A 27,026-nucleotide genomic window follows, 5' to 3' on the forward strand; every position below is an offset into this window, starting at 1 on the left:
GACCCCAATGTTCAGAGCCACACTCTCAACAATAGCCAAATCATGGAAAGAGCCTATATGTCCATCAACTGACGACTGGATCACGAAGATGTGGTTTATCTATATAATAGAATACTACATGGCAATGAGAAACAATGAAATCTGGTCATTTGTAGCAATGTGGATGGAACTTGAGGGTGTTAAGCTGAGTGAAATAAGTCAGGCAGAGAAAGACAGATACCATATGTTTTCACTTACAGGTGGATTAGGAGAAACTTAATGGAGGACCGTGGGGGAGAAGAAGGGGAAAAATAGTTGGGGAGAGGGAGAGAGGAAACCATGAAGAGGCTTTTGAATACTGAGAACAAACTGAGGGCTGATGGGGGAGGGGGAGAGGGCAAGGGGGGTGATGGGCATGGAGGAGGGCACTTGTTGGGATGAGCACTGGGTGTTATAAGGAAACCAACTTGACAATAAACTATGAAAGAAAAAATGTGCATTTTATTATTGTGTGTTTAATTAAATAGTTAACAGAGATAGTAATTGTTGTGTTTTTCTTTTCTGCACTTCCTTGTATGTGACTCTTCCCTATCAGAAGCATCCATTACTACCTTTGAGAAGAGCTAGAATATTGTGGAAATGTAAAGAGAAAAGCAGTATTTGCTTTGAGGGTAGTTTTTGCTTCTAAAAGAAATTATTGAGAATCAAGAGAGATTACCCAAGATTAACAGGCATAGTCTCTAGCAAGAGAATAGAAGATAGGCTGCTTACCCTATGCCTGACCCCTGAGGAGTTTAGATAAGTATCACCTGAACTTGATAAACAGAGAGGCAGAAATGGACTGGGTCTTGAAAAAAAGTTAGAGGCCTGGATATAGGAGGACCTGACTTAGAAAGGTCACGGGAAAATGTCAAGGATTATCTGTGACCAGAGCTGAGCCAACGTGTTAAGGTGACTTGCCGCCACTTAAGTGAGCACCATGTCATTCACATTTCCTATTTTTCTCAATACATGGGTGAGGGCATTCCATGGACATGCATCTGCATGGCACCCCTTAGATTATCTAGTAAGATACCTACCTATCTCTAAAAATTTGTCAAGCACCTGCCAAACGTTATAAAGAATTAAGCACTTTTTTAATATATAATTTATATAACATATTATATATTAATTATATTAAAGTATTAATGTATAATATAATAATATAAAAAAGTCTCAAAATATATTGTTAGGGATAAAGCAAAGCACATAATAGATTATGTGATAGGGTACCATTTGTACCATTTACACAAGAAAAGTACATACACATGTATATGTATTTATGTAGCTAATTATCTATATTATTTGTACATATATATTGTAAATATCTATATATTTGTACATATCTCTGAAAGATACAGAAGCTGATGACCATAGTCTCTAGGGAGTAGAAGAGTGGCTGAGGAAGTGTGGGGAAAGAATTCCTTATACTGTAAATTCTTTTGAACATTTTAATCATATGTATGTGTTACATATTCCAAAAATTGAATAAAATAATACAGATAAATACTCACACAAAATAGCAATTTTGTTTCTAGATAATTTGCCTGCAGAAGTCCTCACACATGTACAAAAGGGGAAAACATGCAATTTTGTTTATAAGGGTAAAAAACTAGAAACAACCAAAGTCTTCATCAATAGGGGAATAAGTATGTGAAATGTGGAATAGCATATGGCAGTCAGATAGAGAGAATAGATGATGTACAGATAGATAGATAGATAAATCTATCACAAGAATCAGTTAAAGGAAATAAACTACATTGGTCTGTGTATCAATATGGAACAACTCAAAAACATGCTGAGCAGGAAAAAAGCATAAAACAGAATATATGTTTAGCATACAATTTAAGTGAATTTTTAAAAACACACTAAGTAAATGTGTAAAACTCACAATGTAGTTTACCTCTGGGGGAGGGGCAGTTTGGGAGAGGGGAGTGGGAGGTTGGTAATATTTTATTTCTTAAAAATAACTACAAAAGAAAAGGGAAAGTAGGTAAGATAAAATGTTAAAAGTTTTAAATATGGGTAATATGAATATAAGTGTTTGTTTTTTTATTTTTTGTGTTTTTCTGCAGTTCTAGAAATGTTAAAAAAAAAAAGATAAAATACAAATATCCAGCCAAATTTCTCCGTATAGGTCATTTTACTTTCTTTTTAAAGTCAGGTAAATACTAAACAGTCAGCCTTAACATTATTAATAAAAATACCCTTAAAATACAAAATGTTGTGTTAGAGGCTTTAAAACATTAGGAAACTCTGGTTGTGGCTTCAGATTTCATTCCTCAGATGCAACAGGAATGAACCCTTGTCAAAGAGAATGCAAGGAAGTCTGACTTCTGTGACAAGGTGACTTGTTGGGCACACCTGTTTGTCCGTCCCCAGCCCTCACTCTTCCAAATTCCTATTAGCATATTCTGTTGAGGAAGCAGCATGGCTTGCTTCAAGACAGATTCATTTTCCTTATGCCTATTTGCTCTCCATGAAAAACAATACTTTCTGGAGGCGGAGCTTGTTGAACATCCCTCTTTAAAAACCAGAGTCTCCACGCTGACCTGATCACTTCAGTTCCAGCATCCTGCCTAGCAAAGAAGCAGTTAGTCAAAATGATACCTGGAGGCTTAAGTGAAGCCAAACCTGCCACTCCAGAAATTCAGGAGATTGCTAATGAGGTGAGTTGATGTATCTCATGAAAAGGACTGATTCAAAATCTTGGTTCCTAGGTCTGCTGTGTTAAGTGTGTGGGTGAACATGAAAATTGGAACACTGAGAACTGTGTTGTTTTGTTCAGGCTTCTCTACAACTAAAAACCTTTCCAGATGAAACCTCTAATAACCCCAAATATGAGAGTGATCTCAGTCAAGTAACATCCCTTGTCTGATGGGATCCCTTCCCTCAGTTTCCCCATTTATAAAAGAAGAATTTGTACTGTGTACACCTTTATAGGCTTACAGTGTATGATTCTAGGATTACTAATTCAGTTTCTGATGAAACTTTTCTGATCTTACCAAATGGAGCCAACATGTAATTAAAGTCTGAGGATGCTAACAATTTGACAAACTGGACTTTACCCTCTCTACAGGGAAATTTTTTTTAATGGGTTAAATGAAGAACAATCTTGCAAAGATAATCCATTTACAAACTTCCTGCCAATTTGAATAAATAGAAAATATTTTAGTCTCTTAATATTTAGAAGACGATTAAACTAGTATGGAAGAGGAGTGGCATAGTCTATGCTTATTCCAAAATGCATTATGGTGAAACCAGCACTCAATGTTTTTAGTAAGATGATACATTTTTCTAAGTGTTGTTTGATTAGCTATCACTTAAATAATAAAAATTTATTGTATTGCATATTTTATGAAAAGAAAATATATATAAAGTACCATTTTAGGCCTATAAATTGTCACACTACTTTCTTATACCATTCCTTGTTTTTCTCTCTAAAACTTCCTTCAATGACACTGGCAAACAATACCAGCTTCTTGTGTGAATGAGAGAATCCTCTATGTTAGGGCTCTGGAAACTTTCTAGAGATTAGATGCCTGGAGTTCTAACACTAGTTCTTTGGGACTAAATGTTTCCCTTTTAAAAGTTCTTTTAAAAAATACTTTGCAGCTTATTTTTCTTGTAAAGCATACTATTAAGTTCTTAATAATTTTCTTTGAGTCCCTATATCAGGTCAGTGTGCACATGAATTACCTGGGAGTCTTGTTAAAAATGCAGATTCTGACTCAGTAGATCTGGCTGGGATGGGCCTGAGAGCCTGTATTTCTAACCAGCTCTCAGGTGATGGCCCTGCTGCTATCCATGACCTCACTGGCCTACAGGACTAGAGATGCATAATATCCAGGAGACCTATGGGAAATGGGTTTTCTAAAAGCAAGGCACTGAAAAAAACATCTCAGTTCCATTTGTGAGATGAAGATCACACCTCGTGCTCTGCTGACCTCAAAGCTATGAGGATGAAATAAGATGATGTGCATAATAATGTCTTGGAAACAAGAAAGAAATATGCATAGATGAGGCATCATAGTTATTTGCTTCAAATCTTTACCTGAAATCACCCCTGACGCCAGAGAATGCCCCAAGACTCTCCAGGGACCAGAGCTGTAAGAAAGATGGGGAATAACAGATTTGATAGAGAGAGTGCAGAAAATGTTAATCATTTTTAAAAAGCCTACTTTGTAATCAAGAATAATTTCTTTAAACAGTTTTTAAATGTTTTATTTATTTTTGAGAGAGAGATAGAGACAGCATGAGCAGGAGAGGGTCAGAAGAGAGAGGGAGACACAGAATCTGAAGACAGGCTCCAGGCTCTTAGCTGGCTGTCAGCACAGAGCCTGACGGGGCCTCGAACCCATGAACCGTGAGATCATGACCTGAGCTGAACTCCGACGCCCAACCGACTGAGCCACTCACGTGCCCCAAGAATCATTTTTTTAATAAGAAGCTATAAAGCTATAAGAAGGCCTTGCATTGTTAAAAACACCCATCTGTAAGCTATATCTTAAATTATGAAATTAACTTGCAAGTGTGTTTCTTGCTGCTTACGTCAAGGCTTACCCTGTTAAGGAGGTAGAATGAGAGATAGATATTAATAAGTAACTATGTCACCCCAGAAAGGTGCTTTGCAGCCTTGTCATCCATTCGACTAACCTCTCATTTGATCATCATAATCCCTGGGGCAGGGAAGAAAATCATCATGTCCATTTTTCAGGTGAGATTTTAGACTGAGATTCAAAGCAGTTAATAACTGCCTGGTTAAGAAGCTGGTCTGTCTTCAGATTTTGACCACCTGCCTTTTCCACTGTACGGTGTGGCAGGAACATGGAGAAGTAGGTGGGTTGAGGGAAACACATGGTATGGCAAATTGCCTTATTTGTGCAAGCAGCCAGCCTCAGATTTAAATCAATTTGACAAATGAATATGAATGAACCATTTCTTGAATATCTCTTAGGTGACCAGCATTGTGATACATAAGAGGGCTCTGTGCTGACAGCTCAGAGCCTGGGTCCTACTTCAGATTCTGTGTCTCCCTCTCTCTCCGCCCCTCTTCTGCTCACATTCTGTCTCTCAAAAATAAATAAACATTACAAAATTTTTTTTAAAAGAAGATACATAAGGACTTTAAGACATGGCCCCTGCCCTCAAGGAGTTTACACTCCATTTAGGGAAATCAAGATAAGCAGGATGTAATATAAAACATTTCTTAAATCATAGATTTGGAACCAGGAAAGACATTAGAGTTTGTCCATCAAAGCTAGAACTTTCTTTATTTTTTTTTTAAGTTTATTTATTTTGAGAGAGAAAGGAGAGAGAGCACAAGTAGGGGAGAGGCAGAGAGAGGGGGACAGTGAATCCAAAGCAGGCTCTGTGCTGACAGCAGAGACCTTGATGCAGGGCTCGAACTCACAAACCATGAAATCATGACCTGAGCTGAAGTTGGAAGCTTAACTGACTGAGCCATACAGATGCCCCAAAGTTCATAACTTTCAAGTGAATAATTACTGGATGGTAGTTCTGCTTCTCAAGTGTTAAGCTCCCAGTTATCATTTAGCTAGCTCCCCTCTTACAGGAGCACCGTAGGGGGCAATTCCCAATTAAGTATTAGAAGGTGGAGGAATGGTCAGTTTAGGAAGCACATCCCATCAACTATATAACTTATCTCCCCAGGCAGGTACTACCAAAACCACTTTTAGATGAGGAAATATAATCAACACCTTCTTCAAGATTATAGAATTAGTTAGGTGCACAGTCAGAGCCAGGCAAATGGGTAGGGGTTAGGTGTTGGTAGTCATACACTTGGTATGATCCTAGGGGGTCCCAAGGAAGACCACTACTACCTGTCATTTACCTTGTAATTTTATCTCTTTGATTTTTTTATGTATTCTTATTTTTTTAATAACCTGTTAAAATGCAGGTATTCTTAGAGGAGCTGAAGTTTATCAGCTTTCCCTGTCGGTATCCAAAAGCTTCTTAGTGGAATGCCAACTAAAGGAAGGACTCCATTTGGGAGGGAAAGGAAGGATGAAGGCTATCTCATAGAGAGGAGAAAGCATCAAAGAAAAAAGGAGAACTGCAGGTTTAAGGAATTTGACATCAAAATGAAAGAGGGATGTTGAACAAGGTCAGAAAGACAAGAAATTCAAACAAAGAGCTTGGGGTTGAGGAGACTTGAACATTTCCAAAGGCAGAAGAAAAGAGTGTCCCCATTCTGAAGATAACAGAGACTGAATGGTAATTGTGTATCATGTATTAATTACTAAAGGATGCTACTGATTCTTGGGTCCAGAGTACACATGGAAGAAATCCCCTTTCCCAGAATTCTTTGTATTAGTTGAAGATCTCTGCTATCCCTCTCTTCTATTCACTTTCCTTTATGGAAAGACAAGTTGTCATGAAGAAAAACAACCCTGCTTTCTTCATTCAGAAAACATTATGTACAAAGTACCATGTGAAATGCTATAGGGACAGGAGGGACACAAAGATGATTCCTGCCTTTAGAGAGATTTTACAAATAGATTGGAGATGAGATACACTCAAGAAAATAATGAGCTATACTTGGCCCCATTTATGAAAAACCATAATATGTGTAATTAACGACCAAGTGAGTGGTCCTACCAGCAAAAAGCCCAACATCATTACTGTTGATCCATTATGTTACATCATATGTTAAAAAGCCAATGGATGAGAATTCTGAGTAACTTTATATGCAGGAAAGAAATGTTATTTCAACAATCGTTTTTAGAAACAAGGGCTATTATTATCCACACATAGGTAGATACATACATCACACACACACACACACACACACACACACACACATCAAATTTAATTACTGAATGCCATTCCTGGCAAGCACAGACCATAATACCATACAAATACCTCCTATGCATACCATCATGAACACCACACCCTAGAGCTTAGCATGTCACTATTGTCACTCACCCACACATTTGTATTCTGACAGCAGCTTCCTTGTCAATCACCTCTCCCACTGCCTCACACCCAGATAGCCTGTCATTCAGCCATACTACAATCTTTCAGGCACTCACCCTCTCCTCTTCATCATCAGAGCATGCCTAGACCAACTTGAGCATTCATCCAGCCTGGACCCATAGTGGATGGCTTCATTCACTCTTCCAGCCCTGATTTCTGTTGACCCTGTGAAATTCTGGCATTCAGGTCCTCAATTAGAGATCACTCCCATTGCCACCACTTCCTCTTCAGCTTGTGCTCCAGATCCAGAGAACTTTGCTCAAGGAAGTTGCAGAACCACAGAAACTCAATCACTACAAATCTATGAATTCATGCCAGCAAACAACAGCAACAGGACCCTAGGTCTGCCAGAACAACCTTTCAGCCATATCCTGTTGGCCCTTTTCTAGAAACCCCAGAAAGGTGGACCTGGACCTTATTTCTCCTTGGTTCCTCAGTCCCTTCATCCCCATGACCCCTCCAGCAGGTATCTCAGTTTCTTCTCTTAAAAGATTGTATTCATCTGGTGCAAGAACACTCTGATTTCCTTATCTCTTGCTGGATCTCATTCCTCCTTCCAGTGTAAGACTCTTCCCTCCGTTCTTCAGTCAACCTTTCCTCTCTTATGTCAGGTGCCATCATTTCTTATACCGGTTGCCTTGCCCCATACTTGTCCCTTCCCTCAAAACATGGTCAGATGACAAATGTCTATAAGTCACCTCTCATCAGTCCTAGTATACTTTCATGCTACTGCCCAAACTCTCCTTCCTTACTCTATAAAACATCCCCAAATATGGCTTACCCATGTTGCCTCTATCACCTTTCTATCCATTCTTCCCCAAATTATGCGTAGCCCAATGTTTCTGCAGAATGATTACAGATAGGGAAAAACCATAGGCGTTGGGTGGAGCATGGCTCAAATCCTCAGATCCCAGAGAACTAACAATTCACCAAGATTCATGTTCTGTAGCAATAAAAACAAAACAAAACAAAAACAAAACAACAACAACAACAAAAAGCACTTAAACAGCTCTAGGGTAATTGTATTTTACCAGCTGCTCCTTCCTGACAGTATCCATCCACTGGCTGGGGCCCAAGTGACAAACCCACACTGTTTCTTCTTCCAGCATCTCAGCCACCAGCATGCATGGCAGGCTGAGGAAGGTGAATGCCAACTGTGTTCAGCTCAAGGTCTGTCTATGTACCACCAGGTCCCAGACCACCACTCCCAACTGGCTTCACCCTCCCAGAACCCATCCTTGGGGAGTCTTTCAGCACCAAGTTGCCTTCTGAAAATTAAGGTTTCACTGACCAGTTCCTTCCTATTCTTCCCCCTTTCCTGCTCCTCAGCTTGTCTCATGACCCCAGGTTCAGAGCATCCAACATTAGAATAATAACAGTCTGTTCTACTGGAAAGAGAGAGCAAGGCTACAGGTTATAAGTAGAGTGAACCTGAAATCATGGCACACAGTCTGACAGGTGTCAGTGCATTCCCCAGAAGAAACCAGGACATTTGAAATCAGCTCTCTTATGGAAAACTCTGGACTTGTGGACTACATAGATTCAGTGGAAAGGTGGCAGATTTTGATCTATTAAGACAGAAATAAAATTTTCTGATATGCAGTAAAAAAACAAAAAAAAAACAACAACAACAAAAAAAACCACGACCAAAAGACTGGAAACCAGAAGGAATACAGATCACTGCCACAGATAAATCAGGTACTTAAGCTATCAAGCAAGAGATTTAAAGCCTTAAATAGCTGTAATTAACAATTTTTCAGCCTTAGCAGTCATGTTCTCCTCACAGCCTTAGGTCCCTCATTTGTAAAATGAGGTTTAAATAGATAATGTTGGGTTTAGTGTAGAGATTAACCCTTTCCAACTCAGCTCCTAACTTGACTGGTACCCCGTGTTGGCTCAGAAGGGTTAGACAGAGGAAGCAACAGGACAGTAACTCCTCTCCTTATCTGACTTCTCTCTGCACTCCTGTCTACTTTTTCCCTCTCTCCTGCACCCTACCTCTTCCAATTTCTTTTTGTTTGGTTTCTTTTTTTCCTCATGATTTGTCTCCTTCCTTTGTCCACTTTGGAGCTTTATTTTCCATCTCAAGAAAGCAATATCACATTCTTCCCATCTATTCTGAAGGTCACAGGAGAAATGGGTGGTGGTCCATGAAGTGTTGTAGCCTCAAAAGTAGTCTGAGAATTCAAAGAGTTTGGAAATGTCTATATCTTTGAAAACAGTTCTGGTACCCAAACTGAGGTGCTGATAGAAAAGGATTCAGTACCTCTGGCCCACTGAAGGGAAGGACTTGATATGGCCTTGGGAGAACCCTAGATGCATGGGAGACCTGCCTAAAACACGTAAAATGCTTTAGTGATGGGCAGGGAGACAACTTCCCAATAAACAAAGTATATCAAACATACACATCTATTTCCCTCTAAATAGTGGGAAAATATTGTGGGCTAAATATTGTGGGTACAAAGCCACAAATAGAAAGACAACACGAGATAGGCAAATACCACCGCAGAGATACTGACAAAACTTTGGAAGATGGAAAACAGGTGAATAATGGAAAATTACTGGACCATCTAAACAAAGCCGAAACCACAGAGGGGAATGATGAGCCAGAAGTAAGTGGATTCATGGTGCAGAATTCCAAAATGGCCCAAGTACTAGCAATGCCAGAAACTTATGATGACAAGAGTGAGACATAAGGCTAACACCAGGAGAATAGATGACAGATCTGTATGAGGAGCTTGCCCCCAGATCCTTCCCTCTCACTCTCTTCCAAGCTGAAAGATAAGCTATTACCCATCCTCCACCCTCACAGAATTCTGGTGATTTACTCGTAGCAGAAGCTGAGTCAGAACACAGTGGACACTAGCATTCTCAGGCCCAGCTGAGGGCAGGAATGAAGGACTGATACTGAAAACTGGTAGATCCAGTGGAAGTTCACATATTGAGTTTGAGACCCTTGTCATGTCTGGTTTGGGAATGCTGCCAACAAAGCTTATAATCCACCGGTAGTAGACAGAATGGTGGCCAACATCCTAATCCTTGAATCCTGTAAATGTGTTATCTTACATGGCAAAGAGACTTGGAGATGTGATTAAATTAAGGATCCTGGCACTATTTTTGTAACTTTGAGTCTGAAATTATTTCAAAATAAAAAATTTTAAGTAGTAATTATAGCTCTCCCATCTTTATTAATCAAAGGTATATATATTAAAGCTTTACTAGTGAAAACGTTAGCATATTGCTATATTGCCACAAGTTGATGTAAATTCAGCCTTAAAGCAACAAAATTTGAGATTTTAGTTAGCTCATGTAATCTTATTAAAGGTAGATGCTTTCTTTTCCTTGAAATACTGGAAATAGCTCTCATTATCATGTGTGAGGACCTTCAGAAACACAAGGTTTCCAGGTTTGTAAATCACATAAATGGAGTCTAATATAGCTTTGATAACGTGTTTCCTCTTTTCTCTTCTTAAGGTTAAATCTCAGCTTGAAGAAAAAACAAATGAGACTTACCAGAAATTTGAAGCTATAGAGTACAAAACTCAAGTGGTTGCTGGAATAAATTACTACATTAAGGTTAGAGTTCAACATCCACCTTGGCACTAAAAGATACTGTGTATTTCATTTTATGTGATGTTCCCTGTCACCCCTGCCATATATTTTGTCCCTTCTGGTTGTACTAAATGAAGATGCTTACTCCACATGAAACTTCCTAAGTGGTAGACTCTCAAATTTGGTAGATGATGGGATATTTATACCATGTTTCCTGTGAATTTAGAAAGCTTTCTTATATTGAGTCCTTCTAAATGACAATTACATTTTATAAATTTTCATAATTTGTATAGAAAGAGATTTCATAACAGTTCCAAACATGTTTAATTTGTGGCTATGGCTGCTTCTTATGGGAAGTGGGGGGATAGTATCTCAGTTGCCTGAAGGCATGAAGTTGGACCACTGCTATCTTGAAGCTTATTCTATCTCAAAGCTTTGTGATTCTATATATCTAATTAAATGGATTTTAGGAAGGACTTTAAGTCCTAAAATTTAAGGTGAGAAGATAACTTAAACTGCTTTTGTCCTTTACATAGCATTTTGAATAACACAATTTGAATAATTTTGGCAATTCAAATAAGTGAAGTCAATTTGTGACACTGTAGGTGTAGTTTAAAACAGTGGAACATTTAAAATAATGTTAAGATTAATTTTATAGCTATATCAATAAATTAAATGATGCACTATCCAGTTATAATGGAAGAAGATAAGTTGAGAGGGAACCATTTCAAATCAACCATAGATATTTAGGAACCATTTTCATCCTTTTGTATTGAGATGACAATTCTGATTTAATAAATAATAACAACAGACATTCAAATGCATTTACTTAATCTTTACAAAACCATTTGACCAACATACACTCTGGCTTATTTCTCGTTAACAATTAATAACTATTTAAGATATAACATTTTTGAAAAATGTTTTGAGCCAAAAAATAAAATAGTCCTAACCAGCTAAGCATAGGAAATTTGAGCTCCTAGTACATGCCAGGTCCTGAGGTGGTGCACATGAATGAGATCCTGCATTATCCTCAGAAAGCGCTGGCATTGTTTCCTCCCTTCTCAATCTGCTTTCTTCACAGCTAAAAAAGAATGTTCTCCAGTTAAAAATGATTTTGTTGAAAGACAAGAAACATGTCATCAAAATTGGGATCATTGTTTTAATAATTTATGATTAGCCCAAGTTCATAAAGTTCATATATTAACCAGCTCATGTATGTCCTTAAAAGCTTATCAGAAAACTTGAAAATTTCTTCCATTAAGACCACCTGCCTGGTCAAATTTCTACTATTGGATTACAGTTCCTTCATTACTTCCTGGCCATCTTATCTAGTTGTTGATCTCTGCTTTGAACCACTCTCTACATTTAAGGTCTTGCTGGTGATGTGACCTCTGTTCTTTCTCAAGTATCTATTAAGAGGCAGGTGGTAGAATGGAAGGGCTTCAGGCTTTGGTGTCAGACAGTTCTGGCACCCTTGAACCCTTGTTTGACTTGTTCCACTAGTCAGTGCTTGTGTAATTGAAGTTGCTCATCTTCTCTGAGCCTCAATGCCCTTGTCTTCCCTGTGCAAATAATAACCTACTTTGCCAGGTGTTGTGTGGAATAAATGAACTAGAAATTTACTGAGCACTTATAATATGCTCTAAGAACTGGGCATGTACTATCTCTTTTAATCCTCTCAACAAATTTGAGATAAGTATGATCATTTCCCTTGGGTTACTGATGAGAAAACGGAGCCCCAGAGAGATGGAGTAACTAATAAGGTCAAACAATTATAAAAGCAGAGCTAGGATTTGAATCCAGATGGTCTGATGCTTAACTTCTGGCTGTACTGCATCTAATAATGTATAAAAAGGCTGATGCCCTGTTCCAAGTACAGAATAAATGCTTTTAAAAGGTTACACTGTGGAGTGAAAAGAACATCAATGTTAGAGTTTGGATTCTGATTTTGACTCTGTCACATATTAACTGAGAAACTTATGGAAAATTACTTTATGTCTCCTAATCTGCTTCTGCATCTCTAAAACTGTCATTTGTTCCACCTTTCTTCAGGCCTTATAGTAAGAAGTATATAAACTGCTCATCATAGCCTCTGAATCACAGTAAACATTTGATAATGGTATTTATTAATTAGGAAGGAATATCAGAATATAAAAAAATATTCTCATAAGATAAATTTTTATTGTTTCAACCAAGAACAAAGGTAGAAATTCCTACCATGATTTTCTAGGTCCCAGATTCATGCCCAAACTACCTTTTCAATTTTCATACCAATGACTTCCCAGCATGATCCCTTTATTTTAGGAGGGACACTACACGGTCCACTTCCTGGGCCCTGCTCAGTTATACTAGGGGGCACTTATAAAGTAGGTTCTAATATAGATATGAGCACCACACATCCCAAAATTTCTAGGATAATTCTGATTTTCTCCTCCCTTCTCAAACTATGTGGCAAATAAAACATCCCAATTTGGAAGTCAGAAAACAAAATCAACAAAATGATGGTCACTTGTTTTCTTGCTCTGTGCATCTTTGAAAATGAAATGCAATTCTGAACTTTCATTTGTGCCCAAACAGGAGGAAATTATAAAATAATATAAAATAAAGTAAAATAAAATAAGGGCCTGTGCCTCTTGCCACACCCTTCCTCATAAAATAAGATGGCAGACTTATGAAAATCAAGGGTCTAAGAATGCTGGTCTAGAAATGCTGTTCCCAAAAAGCTTATTTCAGTAAAGTTTTATAGTCTGTAGATCTTTCACTTGACAGAGGTCCGTTTGAATGAATCTCCTTTTCATTTTTTTCTTTTTTTATCTTTTAGGTGCAAGTAGGTGATAATAGGTATATTCACATTAAAGTATTCAAAGGTCTTCCAGTACAAGATTCGTCTTTGACACTTACTGGTTACCAGACTGGCAAAAGTGAGGACGATGAGCTGACAGGCTTTTAACAGCATTTTCCAAAAGTCGTCTGGTATTTTCCACTGGCTACTGATCAATGATTCCTGCTAAAACATGTAAATTTCAATAAAGAAGCATTTATTTTCAAATAAATAGATTTCTTCAACTATTTCTCTTCTATTGTGTTAATAGTAATTCTCTTTTCTTTCTTAAAGTCAAAGGATAAGACCACCACCACCACCACCATTCCCACCATAGACAGACTAGATCATGAGTGTTCAGTTCCCTATGGTTGCTGAGAATCCAATATTCCATCCCTAGCCTCACATTTAAAAAATTAAATCAGGTATTTTCCAAAATATATTTATATTTTGAGGCAAGTGGGTGGCTCAGTCAGTTAAGCATCCAACTTTGGCTCAGGTGGTGATCTCACCGTTTGTGTGTTCAGGTCCCCCATTGGGCTCTGCATTGATAGTGTGGACCCTGCTTGGGATTCTCTCTCTCCTTCTCTCTCTGCCCATCCCCCCTCATGCATTCTCTCTCTCTCAAAATAAATAAAAACAAACTTTAAAAATATATATGTATATTTATATTTTGAAATAGCCTCAAACTTAACAGATAAGTTGTAAAAAATCTGTTTTTTCCCTAGACACTTGAGAGTAAGTTACCTACAGCGATGACCTCTCACCAACAAAAACTTTAGTGTACATTTAACAGATAAGTTGCAAAAAATCTTTTTTCCCTAGACACTTGAGAGTAAGTTACCTACAGCGATGCCCTCTCACCAACAAAAACTTTAGTGTACATTTCTTACAAACAAGCTTTTTCTCTTGAACAACTGAAATATAACCATAAAAATCAGGAAATTAACTGATTTTAGTTAATGTACTAAAAGCAATAGTTAATGTACTGTTAGTACGTTTGCTAACATCTAATCCCCAGACAACATTCAGTCCCCTCAATTATTCCCAAAACGTCTTTTAGTGCTAAAAGTTCCAGTCCAAAACCAAATGTTCCATTTAATTGCCATTTTTTTCTCAGAATTTTTTAACATCTCTATTAAGATATAATTTATACGCCATATAACTTACCCAATTAAAGTATACAATTCAATAGTTTTTAGTATATTTTAAAATATGTGCAACTATCACATAGCCAATTTTAGAACATTTTCATCACCTCAAAAAGAAAACCGTACCTTTTGCTAACATCCCCCATCCTCCTCCACATCCTCACTCCTAAGCAATGATGAATTTACTTTCTGTCTCTACAGATTTGTCTGTTCTAGATATTCCACATGTATGAAATCACATATGGGTTTTTGCAAATGGCTTCTTTCACTTAGCATAATTTTTTTGAGATTCATCTATGTTGTAGCATGTGCCAATGTTTTTATTCCATTTTATGGCCAAATAATATTTAATTTTATGGACATACTACATTTTGTTTATCAATTATCAGGTGATGGATATTTGAGTTGCTTTTACCTTTTGACTACCATGAATAATGTATAAACATTTGCACATATTTTTTGTCATACATGTTTCCATTTCTCTTGGGTATATACCTAAGAGTGAAATTGTTTCTATATGTTTAATTGTTCAGAAACTTACAGACTGTTTTCCAAAGTAGATACACCATTTTACAACCCCAACAGCAGTACAGGAGGTTTGAATTTTTCCATATTCTCAACATGTGTTATTATCTGCCTTTTTGAGTCAACCCATCCTGATGAAGTGATAGCATATTACAGTTTTGATTTACATTTCCCTCATGACAAATAATGTCAAGTATCTTTCATGATCTTATTATACATTTGCATATCTTCCTTGGAGAAAGGTCTATTCAGATCCTTTTTTAATTTTTTTAATCAGGCTATTTATCTTTATTATTGAGTTGTAAAAGTTCTTTGCACATTTTGGATACAAGTCCCTTATCAGATATGTGATTTGTAAATATTTTCTCCCATTCTATTGTTCTTTTTACTTTTCAATGCTGTCCTTTGAAGTGTCAAAGTTTTTAATTAAAAAAATTTTTAAAAAATATTTATTTCTGAGAGAGAGAGAGAGAGAGCATGAACAGGGGAGGGTCAGAGAGAGAGGGAGATACAGAATCTGAAATAGGCTTCAGGCTCTAAGCTAGCTGTCAGCACAGAGCCCAACTCGGGGCTTGAACCCACAAACCGTGAGATCAATACCTGAGCCAAAGTTGGACGCTTAACCGATTGAGCCACCCAGGTGCCCCCAAAGTTTTTAATTTTAATGAAATCCAAATTATCTGTTTTTCTTTTGTTGTTGTGTTTTTGGTGTCAAATCTAAGGATCCTTTGCCAAATCCAAACACGTGATGATTCACTCCCATGTTTTCTTTTAAAAGTTATGTAGTTTTAATGTTTACATTAGGTGTTTAATCCCCTTTGAGTTAATTTTTTCAATTTATTTATTTGAGAGAGACAGAGACAGCATGTGTGGGGGAGGGAGAGAGACAGGGAGAGAGAGAATCCCAAGCAAGCTCCAGGCTGCCAACAGAGAGCTAGATGTGGGGCTCGAACTCATGAAACTATGAGATCATAACCTGAGCCGAAACCAAGTCAGACGCTTAACCAGCTGAGTCACCCAAGCGCCCCTTGAGGTAATTTTTATAAATTGTATGAAGAAAGGATCCAATTTGCTTCTTCTGCAAGTGGCTATCTAGTTGTTCCACCACCATTTGTTGAAAAGACTCTTCATTTCTACATTGAATGGTCTTGGCATCCTTGTTAAAACCAGTTGATCACAGGCACATAAATTCACTTCTAGATCCTCAATTCTATTCCACTAATCTACATGTCTTTCCTTATGCCAGTACTACACTTTCTTGATTACTGTTGCCTTGTAGTAAGTTTTGAAATCAATAAGTGTGAATCCTCCAATTTTGTTTTTCTCTTTTTAGAATGTTTTGGTTCTTCTGGATCCTTTGAGTTTCTATATGAATTTTAGAAATAGGTTATAAATTTCAGTCTGCTAGGATTCTGATACAGATTATGTTGAATCTGTAGATCAATTTGGGGAGTAGTTCCATTTAACAATATCAAACCTTTCAATCCATGAACACGGGCTGTTTCCTCAAATATTTACATTTTCTGTAATTTCTTTTGACAACATTTTATAGTTTTCAGAGTATAAATTTTGCACTTATTTGTTAAACTTAGTTCTAAGTATTTTATTCTTATAGATGCTATTATAAATGAAATTGTTTTCTTAATTTCATTTTGGCTTGTTCATTGCATGCAATAGAAATGCAATCAATTTTTTTGTATATTGATCTTGAATTCTTCAATCTTGCTGAATTTGTTTATTGGTAAATTTCTTAGCATTTTCTTTTTTTAAGTTTATTTATTTATTTTTGAGAGAGAATGCAAGTAGGGGAAGGGCAGAGAGAGAGAGAGAGAGAGAGAGAATCTGAAGCAGGCTCCACACTGTTAGTGCAGAACCTAATGTGGGGCTTGGAATCACGAACCATGAGATCATGACCCGAAACAAAGTTGGAAGCTTAGCAGACTGAGCCATCCAGGCACCCCTCTTAAGATTGTCATATACAACAAGATCATGTCATCTGCAAAGAGAGCTAGTTTTACTTCTTCTTTTCCTGTCAGGATATCTTTTATTTCTTCCTTAATTGCACTGTCTATAACTTTTGGTACAAAGGTAAATATAAGTGGTGAGAGTGTATATTGTCTTGTTCCTGATCTTAGCAAGAAAGCATCTAGTCATTCACTATTTAGTGATAAGTTAGCTGTGGGGTTTTAGAAGATGCCCTTTATCAAGATGATGACATTTTTTTTAGTTTTTTGAGTTTTTTAAATTATGAAAGGATATTGGATTTTGTCAAATGCTTTTTTTCTGCATCTATTAAGATGTTCATGTGGCTTTGCTTTTTATTCTTTCACTATGCTGTATTACATTAATTGATATTTATTTATTTACTTGTTTATTTATTATTATTTTTGAAAGAGAGAAAGAGAGAGAGAGCAAGCAAACAGTGGAGGGGCACAGGGAAGAGAGAGAATCTTAAGCAGGCTCCATGCCCAGGGTAGAGACTGACTTGGGGCTCAATCTCACTACCATGAGATCATGACCTGAGCTGAAATCAAAAGTCAAATGCTTAACCAACTGAACCACCCAGGCACCCCTAACTGATTTGTGAATGTTAAACCAACTTCGCATTCCTAGTCCCATGTGGTCATGATATATAGTTCTTTTTCATGTGCTATATTTGGTTTGCTAGCATCTTGTTGAGGATTTTTTGCATCCATATTTTTGAGAGATATTAATCTGTAGTTTTCTTGTGATATCTTTGGTTTTCATATCTAAGTAATACCAGTCTCATAGAATGAGATGAAAAGTTTTCCTCTCCCTTCTGCTTTTTGGAAGAGTTTTGGTAGACTGGTATTAATTCTTCTTCAAATGTTTGGTAGAATGTAGCAATGAGGCTATCTGGGCCTGGGCTTTTCTTTATGGGAAGTTTTTGATTACTAACTTAATCTCTTCACTTGTTATAGGTCTATTTAGTTGACTCCTCTTGAGTTGGTTTTGGTATTGTGTCTTTCTAAAATATTTGTTGATTTCATCTGTATTCTCTAATCTATTGGTATATAATTGTCCATAGTATTCCTTCCTTGGGCCTACCTAATGGATTTTGGGCTGAATTGTTAGGAAGGAGAGAGAAGGAAGAAGTGGAAGAAAGGGAAGGACAAAGGAGAGAAAGAGAAGGGAAAAGAAGACATTGGTTTTAAAGATGCACTAAATAACGTCTCCCTCTGTGTTCTGCACTCTGTTCATCACCCTAGTAGTGCCACTTGTCAATCCCCCTGTACCCCAAATAATAACAGTATATATTGTTTATTATATATCAGATAGTGTTCTAAAGACTTTACATATATCATTCATTTAATTCCCATAACAACCTCATGACATATATATTGTTACTACCCCTTTTTACAGAAGACTATGTGTACAGAGGCTAAGTTACTGCCTAAGGCCTCATGGCTAGTTAATAAAGTGAAGATATGATCCCAGGCTATTTGCCTCCAAGAACAATGTCCTTAACCCCTACACTCTACTAACACAAGCTTAGAATTCATTTGCTCAGCTATTCTGACCCTTGTAGGAGGCAAGGGAGAGCTTGAAATAGTGAATGTATATATTCACTGCTAGATATTTCATAATAAAGAAACTGTCCTATTCATCTGCCTTCAGCCCCTAGCACATAGATATTAAGTTCAATCAGTGAACTAAAAGATCTCCACTGGCTGGCTAATGTTAGTAGGGTTCTTAGGTAACAAGAACTACCAGAAATGATCCCACTGGCCTAATAATAAGAATCCTTTTCTGAGCAATGCAAAGATGGACCCAAACATCTATAGCTGTAAACTCAGAGCAGCTGGTCAAGGATATACAAAACTCTAAAATCAGATTGATTGGATTTATTTGTACTTTATCCTGATTTGGTAATATACTAATCTGAATATACCACATGTTTAAGACTTACTCTAATAAGGGACATACAGAACATATGCAAAGACAATTGCAGCTCTTCACTGTCAGAAATAACAGACTTGAATAAATGAATAAACATATCCTGTTGCTGGTTAAATAGACTTCATATTAGTGAGAACATAGTAACAAAGAGGAATAAATAGGGGGAAAGATTAAGTAATGTGTGCAGTGATTCTTAATCATCCCTGCATGTTAGAATTACTTAATTCATAAATTTTTAAAAGTCCCAAATTGGGCCCCATGCAGACCAACTGAATAAGAATCTGAGACAGAGTTCAAATGATTCTTAGCTCAGCTAGGGTTGAGTATTATAGTGATATAAAGGGAAAAGGAAAAATACTTGCCCTAATAAAATTAAGAATTTATTTCAAAGCTTAAAATTTATTACAAAACCTTTATCTCTCTGATGGTAGGTATGGTAGGTTAAAAACAGACTAGGGCCCCTGGGTGGCTCACTCATTTGGGCATCTGACTTTTGATTTTGGCTGGAGTCATGATCTCTCAGTTTGTGAGTCTGAGCCCCTCATTAGGCTCTGTGATGACAGTGCAGAACCTGCTTGGGATTCTCTCTCTCCCTCTGTTTACCGCTCCCGTTTGCTCTCTCTCTCAAAAATAAACTTTTTTAAAATTAAAAAAAAAAACAACTGAAGAAGTGTGTAGGGTATACCCTGAGAGTTGTTTTTTGTTTTGCTTTTGTAATGTGAGTGCCTGACTTGAGCTTTGGGGAGGCATCCACTTCAAATACTCATCCTTTTCTCAGTTGGCTATCTCGAACACAGACTAGCTAAAGAACCAAGCTGCCTCCCCCAAATGTGGGCTCCCTTGTTTTAGAAATCTTGGTTGATTCAAATAAAGAACTATTTGGGCCACTTGTTTTCTTACTCTTCCATGCTTTAAATTTCCACTCTTGGAGCACCTGGGTGGCTCAGTTGGTTAGGCATCTGACTTCAGCTCAGGTCATGAACTCAGTTTATGGGTTTGAGCCCCACATCAGGCTCTGTGCTGACAGCTCAGAGCCTGGACCCTGCTTTGGAATCTGTGTCTCCCTCTCTCTCTGTTCCTCCCCCATTCACACTTTCTCTCTATCTCTCTCTCTCTCTCAAATAAATAAAGACTAAAAAAAAATTGTTTTTAATAAATTTCCACTCTTACATTTAAAATTCACCAATAAAGAGTGAGCCCACAAAACCCTAGGCCCTCACCCTCAATCCCAATAAAAGCAGAACTCTAGGCCATGCAATGTCACTTTCTCTAACTCTGTGACTTTGCTTTGTGGTCCCAGGTGTGCTATATATTTTCAGGTTCTCCCCCCCACCAAAGTTTCCTGATAGTTATTGTTAAAGAGCTGAAGGATGTCTTGCAATCAAAATAATAACTCCAACTGCTGGTACAGCCACAACACTGGTTATTGATAGGCTGAGACCAACATAAAACAAGATGATGAAAACAGAAAAAAGCCAAAATGTCAGAAAATATGACCGAAATCTGTTTAGCCCAAGTAAAATAAAAAGTATGAAAATAATTTTTCACTTACTAAATGCTGTTGAAAAATTTTACTATTGTTGAAAAACTAAACTTAAAAAAAAAAAAACAATTTTAGGGGGGCCTGGTGGCTCAGTCAGTTGAGCATCCGACTTCGGGTCAGGTCATGATCTCGCAGTTCGTGGGTTCAAACCCCGCGATGGGTTCTGTGCTGACAGCTCAGAGCCTGGAGCCTGTTTCGGATTCTGTGTCTCCCTCACTCTCTGCCCCTCCCCCACTCATGCTCTGTCTCTCTCTGTCTCAAAAATAAACTATTAAAAAAAATTAAAAATGAAAAACAATTTTAACATAGAAGATAATTTACTAAAGGGAGTGGCTTACTTTAAAAACCAAGGAAGTGGTGAGGCAGGGGTGGGAGCGCCTGAGTGGCTCAGTCGGTTAAGTGTCCAGCTTTGGTTCAGGTCATGATTTCACAGTTTGATTTGTGAGTGAGTTCAAGTCCCACATCTGGCTCGGCATTGACAGCGTGAAGCCTGCTTAGGATTCTCTCTCTCCTTCCCCCAACCCTGCTTGTCTGCGCACACACTAAACAAACAAACCCTATAATCTCTCAAAATAAATAAGTAAACAATCTTAAAGAAGAAAAAACTAAAGAAATGGTATTTGAACAATTGGACTTATTTCCCAAGAACTGATGGGTGTCCTAGAATAACAAAAGAAAATATATCTATAACTGAATAATTGTAGGTTATCCAGCTGATAGAGTCTTCAAAAGTTCATTGGCCATTTAAGGCTTATCCAAATAAAGGCATAAGCTTCTCCCAAAAAAACTTGGCTTCCTTTACAGTACCATTGCAACCAAAGGGAAAATTGCATTTCTGAAGCATTTCCCCCAACCAAATTTGAAATAGAATCTGGGAGCAAGAATTTGTAATCTACTGCAAAAATTATTTTGTCTAACCCCAAAGAGAGAAACTGAATGTGTACTCTTGCCTTGCAGGGGTGAAGGACTCCACCCCAGCTGTCTGTCAGGCCCTCCCAAATTCTGTGCCACAGACTGTGTTTTTAAATGACCATTACTGGTGTGATACTGCTCGGGATTTTAGGCTATGCCTTTCTGTCCCATCTTGGGAAATAGGTTTCTTCACTTACCTGAAGAAGTGACTCTGTCAATTTCTACCTGGTTTATTTTAGGAGAAAGCCAAAGGCTCATCCTGGACCCTGAAGGCTTGCGAGGCTTCCCTTGCTGGAATTTGAAGTTCAGACACAGTGAGGAGTTTCTCCCAAGGAACTATCCAAGCACATACCCAGTGCTTTAAAGGACAATATGAGGAAGTACTGGATGAGGAAAAATTGTCCTAATGTCAAAGGATTACTTGAACAAGGAGATACTAGTTGGTCAGCTGACTCAGTGGGAACGTTCTTGATAGGCTCCTTTGATTCAAGAGAATTTATATTATGTAATGCAGGGATTTATCATAAAGATGCATCTGCTTAGGAATCTAGGAAATGCCAAACAACCAGCGCTTGTGAAGGGGGATCTATACAAAACTGGGTCTCATAACTGGAGATCCAAGAAGCAGAATCCAAGGCAGCTAAGAACCTGAGGAGCAATGGATGTGAGTTTTTACATTATTAATGGGTTCAGCTATTTCCCAAGCAGCTGTCTGCACCTGTGTCTGTCCACTTTTCTGCCAGTTCTCACTGACACTCTTTCTTCTGTATAATTTTCTTTGCTTCATGATTTGCATCCTCACAGCTCCTGCTTTCTCAGAACACTTGACCATCATGGCACCTATTGTACCACATTACTTTCCTTCAAGCTTCACTCTCTTCCGACTGCTTAACTATATCATTTTGTCAGTATTTCTTGGTTCAAACCTTTGAAGAATGTAATTGTCCAGATCACCTTCCTGCCCCAGGACATGTCCTCAGACACTGGCCAACTTAAGGTTTGGCAGTTTTTGGGCAGTTGCGCAGCCCTGGTAGAATCAGCATAGTGTAAAACAGGCTACATAGAGGGGCTCTTTCAGTAAGAACTGTGGGCCAGAATCTTCCCTAGAAAGGGCTGTGGTGTGGCTGGTATCTGATCCACATGGCAAACATATGGATGCAAGAATTGTTTGAATTGGTTGGATGGATGGATGGACAGACAGGAATATTTTGTCCTCAGAGAAATAAGGTATGATTGATTAGGAGGAGAGAGAGAGAGAGGGACAGGGAGATTTAATGTAAGTTTAACAATTGTGCAAAAAAGAAAAAGGCGGGGGGACTCTGCATTTGTGTTGCAATATTTAAATGAGATCTGACCTAAATCCTTAGGAAGCAAGAAATGAACAGGTCCTGTTTTTTAATTAAAAAAATTTTTTTAATTAATGTTTTTTATTTTATTTATTTCTGAGAGAGAGAGACAGACAGCGTGAGCAGGGGAGGGTCAGAGAGAGAGGGAGACACAGAATCTGAAATAGGCTCCAGGCTCTGAGCTAGCTGTCAGCACAGAGCCCAACACGGGGCTCGAACCCATAAACTGTGAGATCATGACCTGAGCCGAAGTCGGACGCCCAACCGACTGAGCCACCCAGGCACCCCTGGACTAGCTCTTAATGCTGAGACATTCTTCTTATGGAAAGAAGATGAATTTCCTCTAAATTCCTTCACACACTTCTGGCCATTCCTTCATATAGGACTGGTCTTCTCTAGCCTTTACCTATTAGAATCTCTCAAAGTTCACCTTCTAATTTATAGTAAGCAATGAACAAATGAGCTATTATTAGTAACAGTATACTGTTCGTTCACTGAACATACCACTTATGGGCTGCATTTGGCTCCATGTGACAGAATCCTAAACAAAAAGGCTTAACCAAATAAGCTAACCATCCTTGATATGACCCTCTCTTGATATGAATGAAAAAATTACAAGTTCCTGCCCTCACTTAATAATAAGTTTGGAGACACAGATAGCTCAGGGCTGGAATGGCAAGCCACAATGCCATCAATGATCCAGTCTCCTTCTCTCTTTCTGTTCAGCCATCCTCAGTATGTGGTTTTATCTTCATGTTCATTACCACGTGAACATAGCTCTTTGTCCTTGTTATTTCTAGGAACCCTAACCATACTCCAGGAAAAAAGGAGGAGAAAAGGTCAATGCTTGCATCAGGTAAGTTTCCCCAAAATACCCCAATAGTCTTCTACTTATATCTCAAAAACTACCTCACTGCTTTTGATCAGGAAGAGGAAAATGGAAGTAGAGCAGAAAATTAGCTGTGTCTCAGGCTTAATTATCCCAAGCACTGAGTATCTACAGCACCGGCCCTCCAAAACTGGTGGGGTAGAGGTAAACCAGCAATTGAAGAGCATGATAAAGATCATGATAGAAGTGTTTATCATGGGAGCACATAATAAGGACCCCTAAGTTGTATTTGAGAGGTCAGAAAAAGTTTGCTGAAGGAAGCGATAGTTGAGACATGAAGCATGGGGAAAAGTTGGCCAGAGAAGAGTGCATATGCTGAAGTTCCGAGCTAACACTGGGTCTTTTCTAGAAACAGAAGTAGTTTCCTCCTAGTGGGGAATAAAGTGCATTGTAAAGAGGGATGAGGTTAGAGGTAAGCCCAAACCGGAGCATAAAAGACTTCAAAAGTCATTTTAAGAACTTGGTACTTATCCTTGGGGAGAAGCCACGGAAGAATTTTAAGCAGGAGTCAAATTTTGCCTGCCAATTTTTAAAATTGGAGAAAAACCACTCCATCTACAGCAACTATCTTTAAGTGCCAGTGGATTTGCTCTTATGCATCAGGAGACCCACAAATTCACCTAGGCTAAGTCTTCTTCCCTTTACAGGGATTACCCTCAGCTGGCCACTGCATTCAAAAGCTGGAAGCTATCTTGGCTTAAACCTCATTAACATTTTGTTTCCTCCCCAGAAATAATGTTGTTGGGTAAATTAGCCTTCTTCTAGAAATGCTGCCACTATCACTAGTCACTTTTTGACTGTTTTCTTTACACTTCAATGTTCACGCTCAACTATATAAGCAGTGTTTTGTTTTTGTTTTTTAAGGGACAACCAAGGCTTAACTATTAGGCTAAGTCCACAGAGAAATCAGGAGTAACCTAAGTAATCGCTAACATTTGATTAGCACGTAACTCTAGGCATAATATTCATTTTTCTTGATTTGAAACAAGACCACAAATTGAACTAATCTTCCAGTTTACAAGTTATCCCTGCATGGTCTTAAATAGGTAGGACGGCACACAAGCAAAGACTACTGCGGTAGCACTGGGTACATTATCACACCAAGTCCCAAACCAGTTATCTTTGAAGCACAACTTAAAAGAGAGAATGACCGGGGGCGCCTGGGTGGCTTAGTCGGTTGGGCGTCCGACTTTCGCTTAGGTCATGATCTCGCGGTTCGTGGGTTCGAGCCCCGCGTCGGGCTCTGTGCTGACTGCCAGCTCAGAGCCTAGAGCCTGTTTCAGTCTGTGTCTCCCTCTCTCTCTGACTCTCCCCTGCTCACGCTGTCTCTCTCTCTCTCCTAGAAAGAAATAAAACATTAAAAAAAAAAACCTTATAAAAAAAAGAGAGAATGACTGGAGCACCTGACTGGCTCAGTTGGTAGAGCATATGGCTCTTGATCTTAGGATTGAGTTTGAGCCCTGCTGGGTACAGAGCTTACTGAGAGAGAGAGAGAGAAAATGACTTATTAGAAAACTTCCTTTTTATTACTGCACTTATTTGGTATATTTCAGTCTGCATTTAAATTAGCTTTTCAAAGACAAGGACATTATAATATTCTCTAATCAGCTGAAATAAGCCATTTGCCACCCACTTTCCACTCCCCCTTCCAGATTCTCTTTTTTTGTTATGTAGCTTTATCACCTTTTAGTATACTATATAATTTACTTCTTTAATATTCTCTGTCTCCCTTACCACATGTAAGTTCTTTAAGGGCAGGTATTTTTTTTTATCTGTTTTGTTCAGTGATGTATTCATATTGGCTAATAGTGCCTACAATACGCGAGATACTCAAACACTTGTTAAAGATGGATTATCACTGGTGTTTCTTCTATGGCTATCTTCTGTCCTGTCAAGGAAAAGCCAAACTCATCTCTGAACTTTTGCACTCCGTTTCTTCTTCCTCTCTCTCTGACTAAATCCTATCTATCCTTCAAGCCAACAAAATCAACTATTATTGTTAAGGCAGCAATTATATGCAAGACACTGTTTCAGCAGGCTAATCAACTTTCAAGAATAGTGTGCCATCCCTTTCTCTTCATATTTGAAGCTTTAAATGCCATTCATCACAAATTAAACATATTATATTAATACTCATTATACTAAAAGTTGCTCATTGCCATAACTGCACATTTTTCATGTTACATTGGGATGATTTGGGCATCCTACTAACATAATTGGATTAGCTAGACAGTATTCTAGCAGACCTGAAATTCTGGAAACACTGTTATGAATACTTTCCAGGGATTGTTTCTCAATTCCCTTCTGAGGATCAGGAAGATCTTTATTGAATCTTACTTTTTTTCTTGCATGTGTCCTTTCAATTGAAAGATGCAGATGTAAGAAAAAAATTAAATGTCAACTTTCTGTCAGGCACCATTCACTTTAAGTCCTATAGAAAATCTTTTACATTGCTGGTCCTAAGACACTTTTCCTTACTAAGAAGACTAGATTATAATCTCCACAAAAGTAGATTTTGTTTATTAATATCCCTAACGCTTAAGATGGTATCTAACCTGCACAGTCAGTGCTCAAAAGATCTGTTGAAAGAATGGTGAGCACTTTATACCTTTATCGCTCACTTCTAAATGCATAATCGATGAGGGTCAACACATGCAACACACATGCCTACCTACAACCCAGTTGGTCAATCTAACTGTGCCAGAGCCAGATGGCTTGTTTAAATCATTATGGTTTGCAGAATCCTAAAACAGCTCTCCAAGACATCCCACTCTAATACCTTAGACTGTGAACATGAGATATTACATCTGTGATGTTACCTTACCTAGCAAAAAGGATTTGCAGGTGTGATTAAGGCTATAATCATCTGACTTTGGGTTAATCAAAAGGAAGACTGTCATTGCAAGTCTAATCACACAGACCTTTTGAAAGCAGAATTTGTGTGGTTTATAGCAAAATAGGAAGTCAAATTCCAAGAAAAAGAAGAATTCAATGCACTATTGCTAGTCAGGAGTGGGCCATGTGCCAAAATATGTGGGTAGTTTTTAGGAACTTAGAGTGGCCTATGATAGCAGCAAGGAAATGGGGACATCAGTCATACAACCATAAGGGTCTGAATTCTGCCAACAAACTGAAAGAGCCTAGAAACATTCTTTCTGTAGAAGCGCCAAACAAGAGCCCAGCCTACCTGACTTGATTTCAGCCTATGTGACCCCAAGCAGAGAACCCAGTCCTGGACTTCTGACCTACAGAACTGTAAACAGATAAAAAGCATGTGATTTTATGCTGCTAAACTATGGTAATCTGTTAAGTACCAAAAGAAAACTAATACAGTCACCCTGTACTA

General features: G+C 38.1%; 1 protein-coding gene and 1 long non-coding RNA gene across 2 annotated transcripts; one reads left to right on the top strand and one right to left on the bottom strand.

Moving 5' to 3' along the window:
* The first annotated feature begins 2,621 nt into the window (after nt 1-2,621).
* On the top strand, nt 2,622-13,573 carry CSTA (cystatin A). The gene is made up of 3 exons (XM_077767732.1): nt 2,622-2,687; nt 10,492-10,593; nt 13,394-13,573. The coding sequence occupies exons 1-3, from the start codon at nt 2,622-2,624 to the stop codon at nt 13,520-13,522; spliced, it is 297 nt and encodes a 98-aa protein (XP_077623858.1). The 3' UTR covers nt 13,523-13,573.
* On the bottom strand, nt 11,396-26,931 carry LOC144234398 (uncharacterized). The gene is made up of 3 exons (XR_013335934.1): nt 26,868-26,931; nt 13,474-13,579; nt 11,396-11,653 (listed from the first exon to the last, which is right to left on the bottom strand). It is a non-coding gene; the product is annotated as an uncharacterized LOC144234398 (long non-coding RNA).
* Nucleotides 26,932-27,026: the final 95 nt, after the last annotated feature.

This window comes from Crocuta crocuta, unplaced genomic scaffold (genome assembly GCF_008692635.1).
Source record: "Crocuta crocuta isolate KB4526 unplaced genomic scaffold, BGI_CrCroc_1.0 scaffold45, whole genome shotgun sequence".
NCBI lineage: Eukaryota > Metazoa > Chordata > Mammalia > Carnivora > Hyaenidae > Crocuta > Crocuta crocuta.

Coding starts and splice junctions, on each gene's coding strand:
- CSTA (XM_077767732.1), top strand. CDS start 2,622: ATGATACCTGGAGGCTTAAGTGAAGCCAAACCTGCCACTCCAGAAATT. Junction 2,688..10,491: donor TTCAGGAGATTGCTAATGAG/GTGAGTTGATGT, acceptor TCTCTTCTTAAG/GTTAAATCTCAGCTTGAAGA. Junction 10,594..13,393: donor GAATAAATTACTACATTAAG/GTTAGAGTTCAA, acceptor TTTATCTTTTAG/GTGCAAGTAGGTGATAATAG.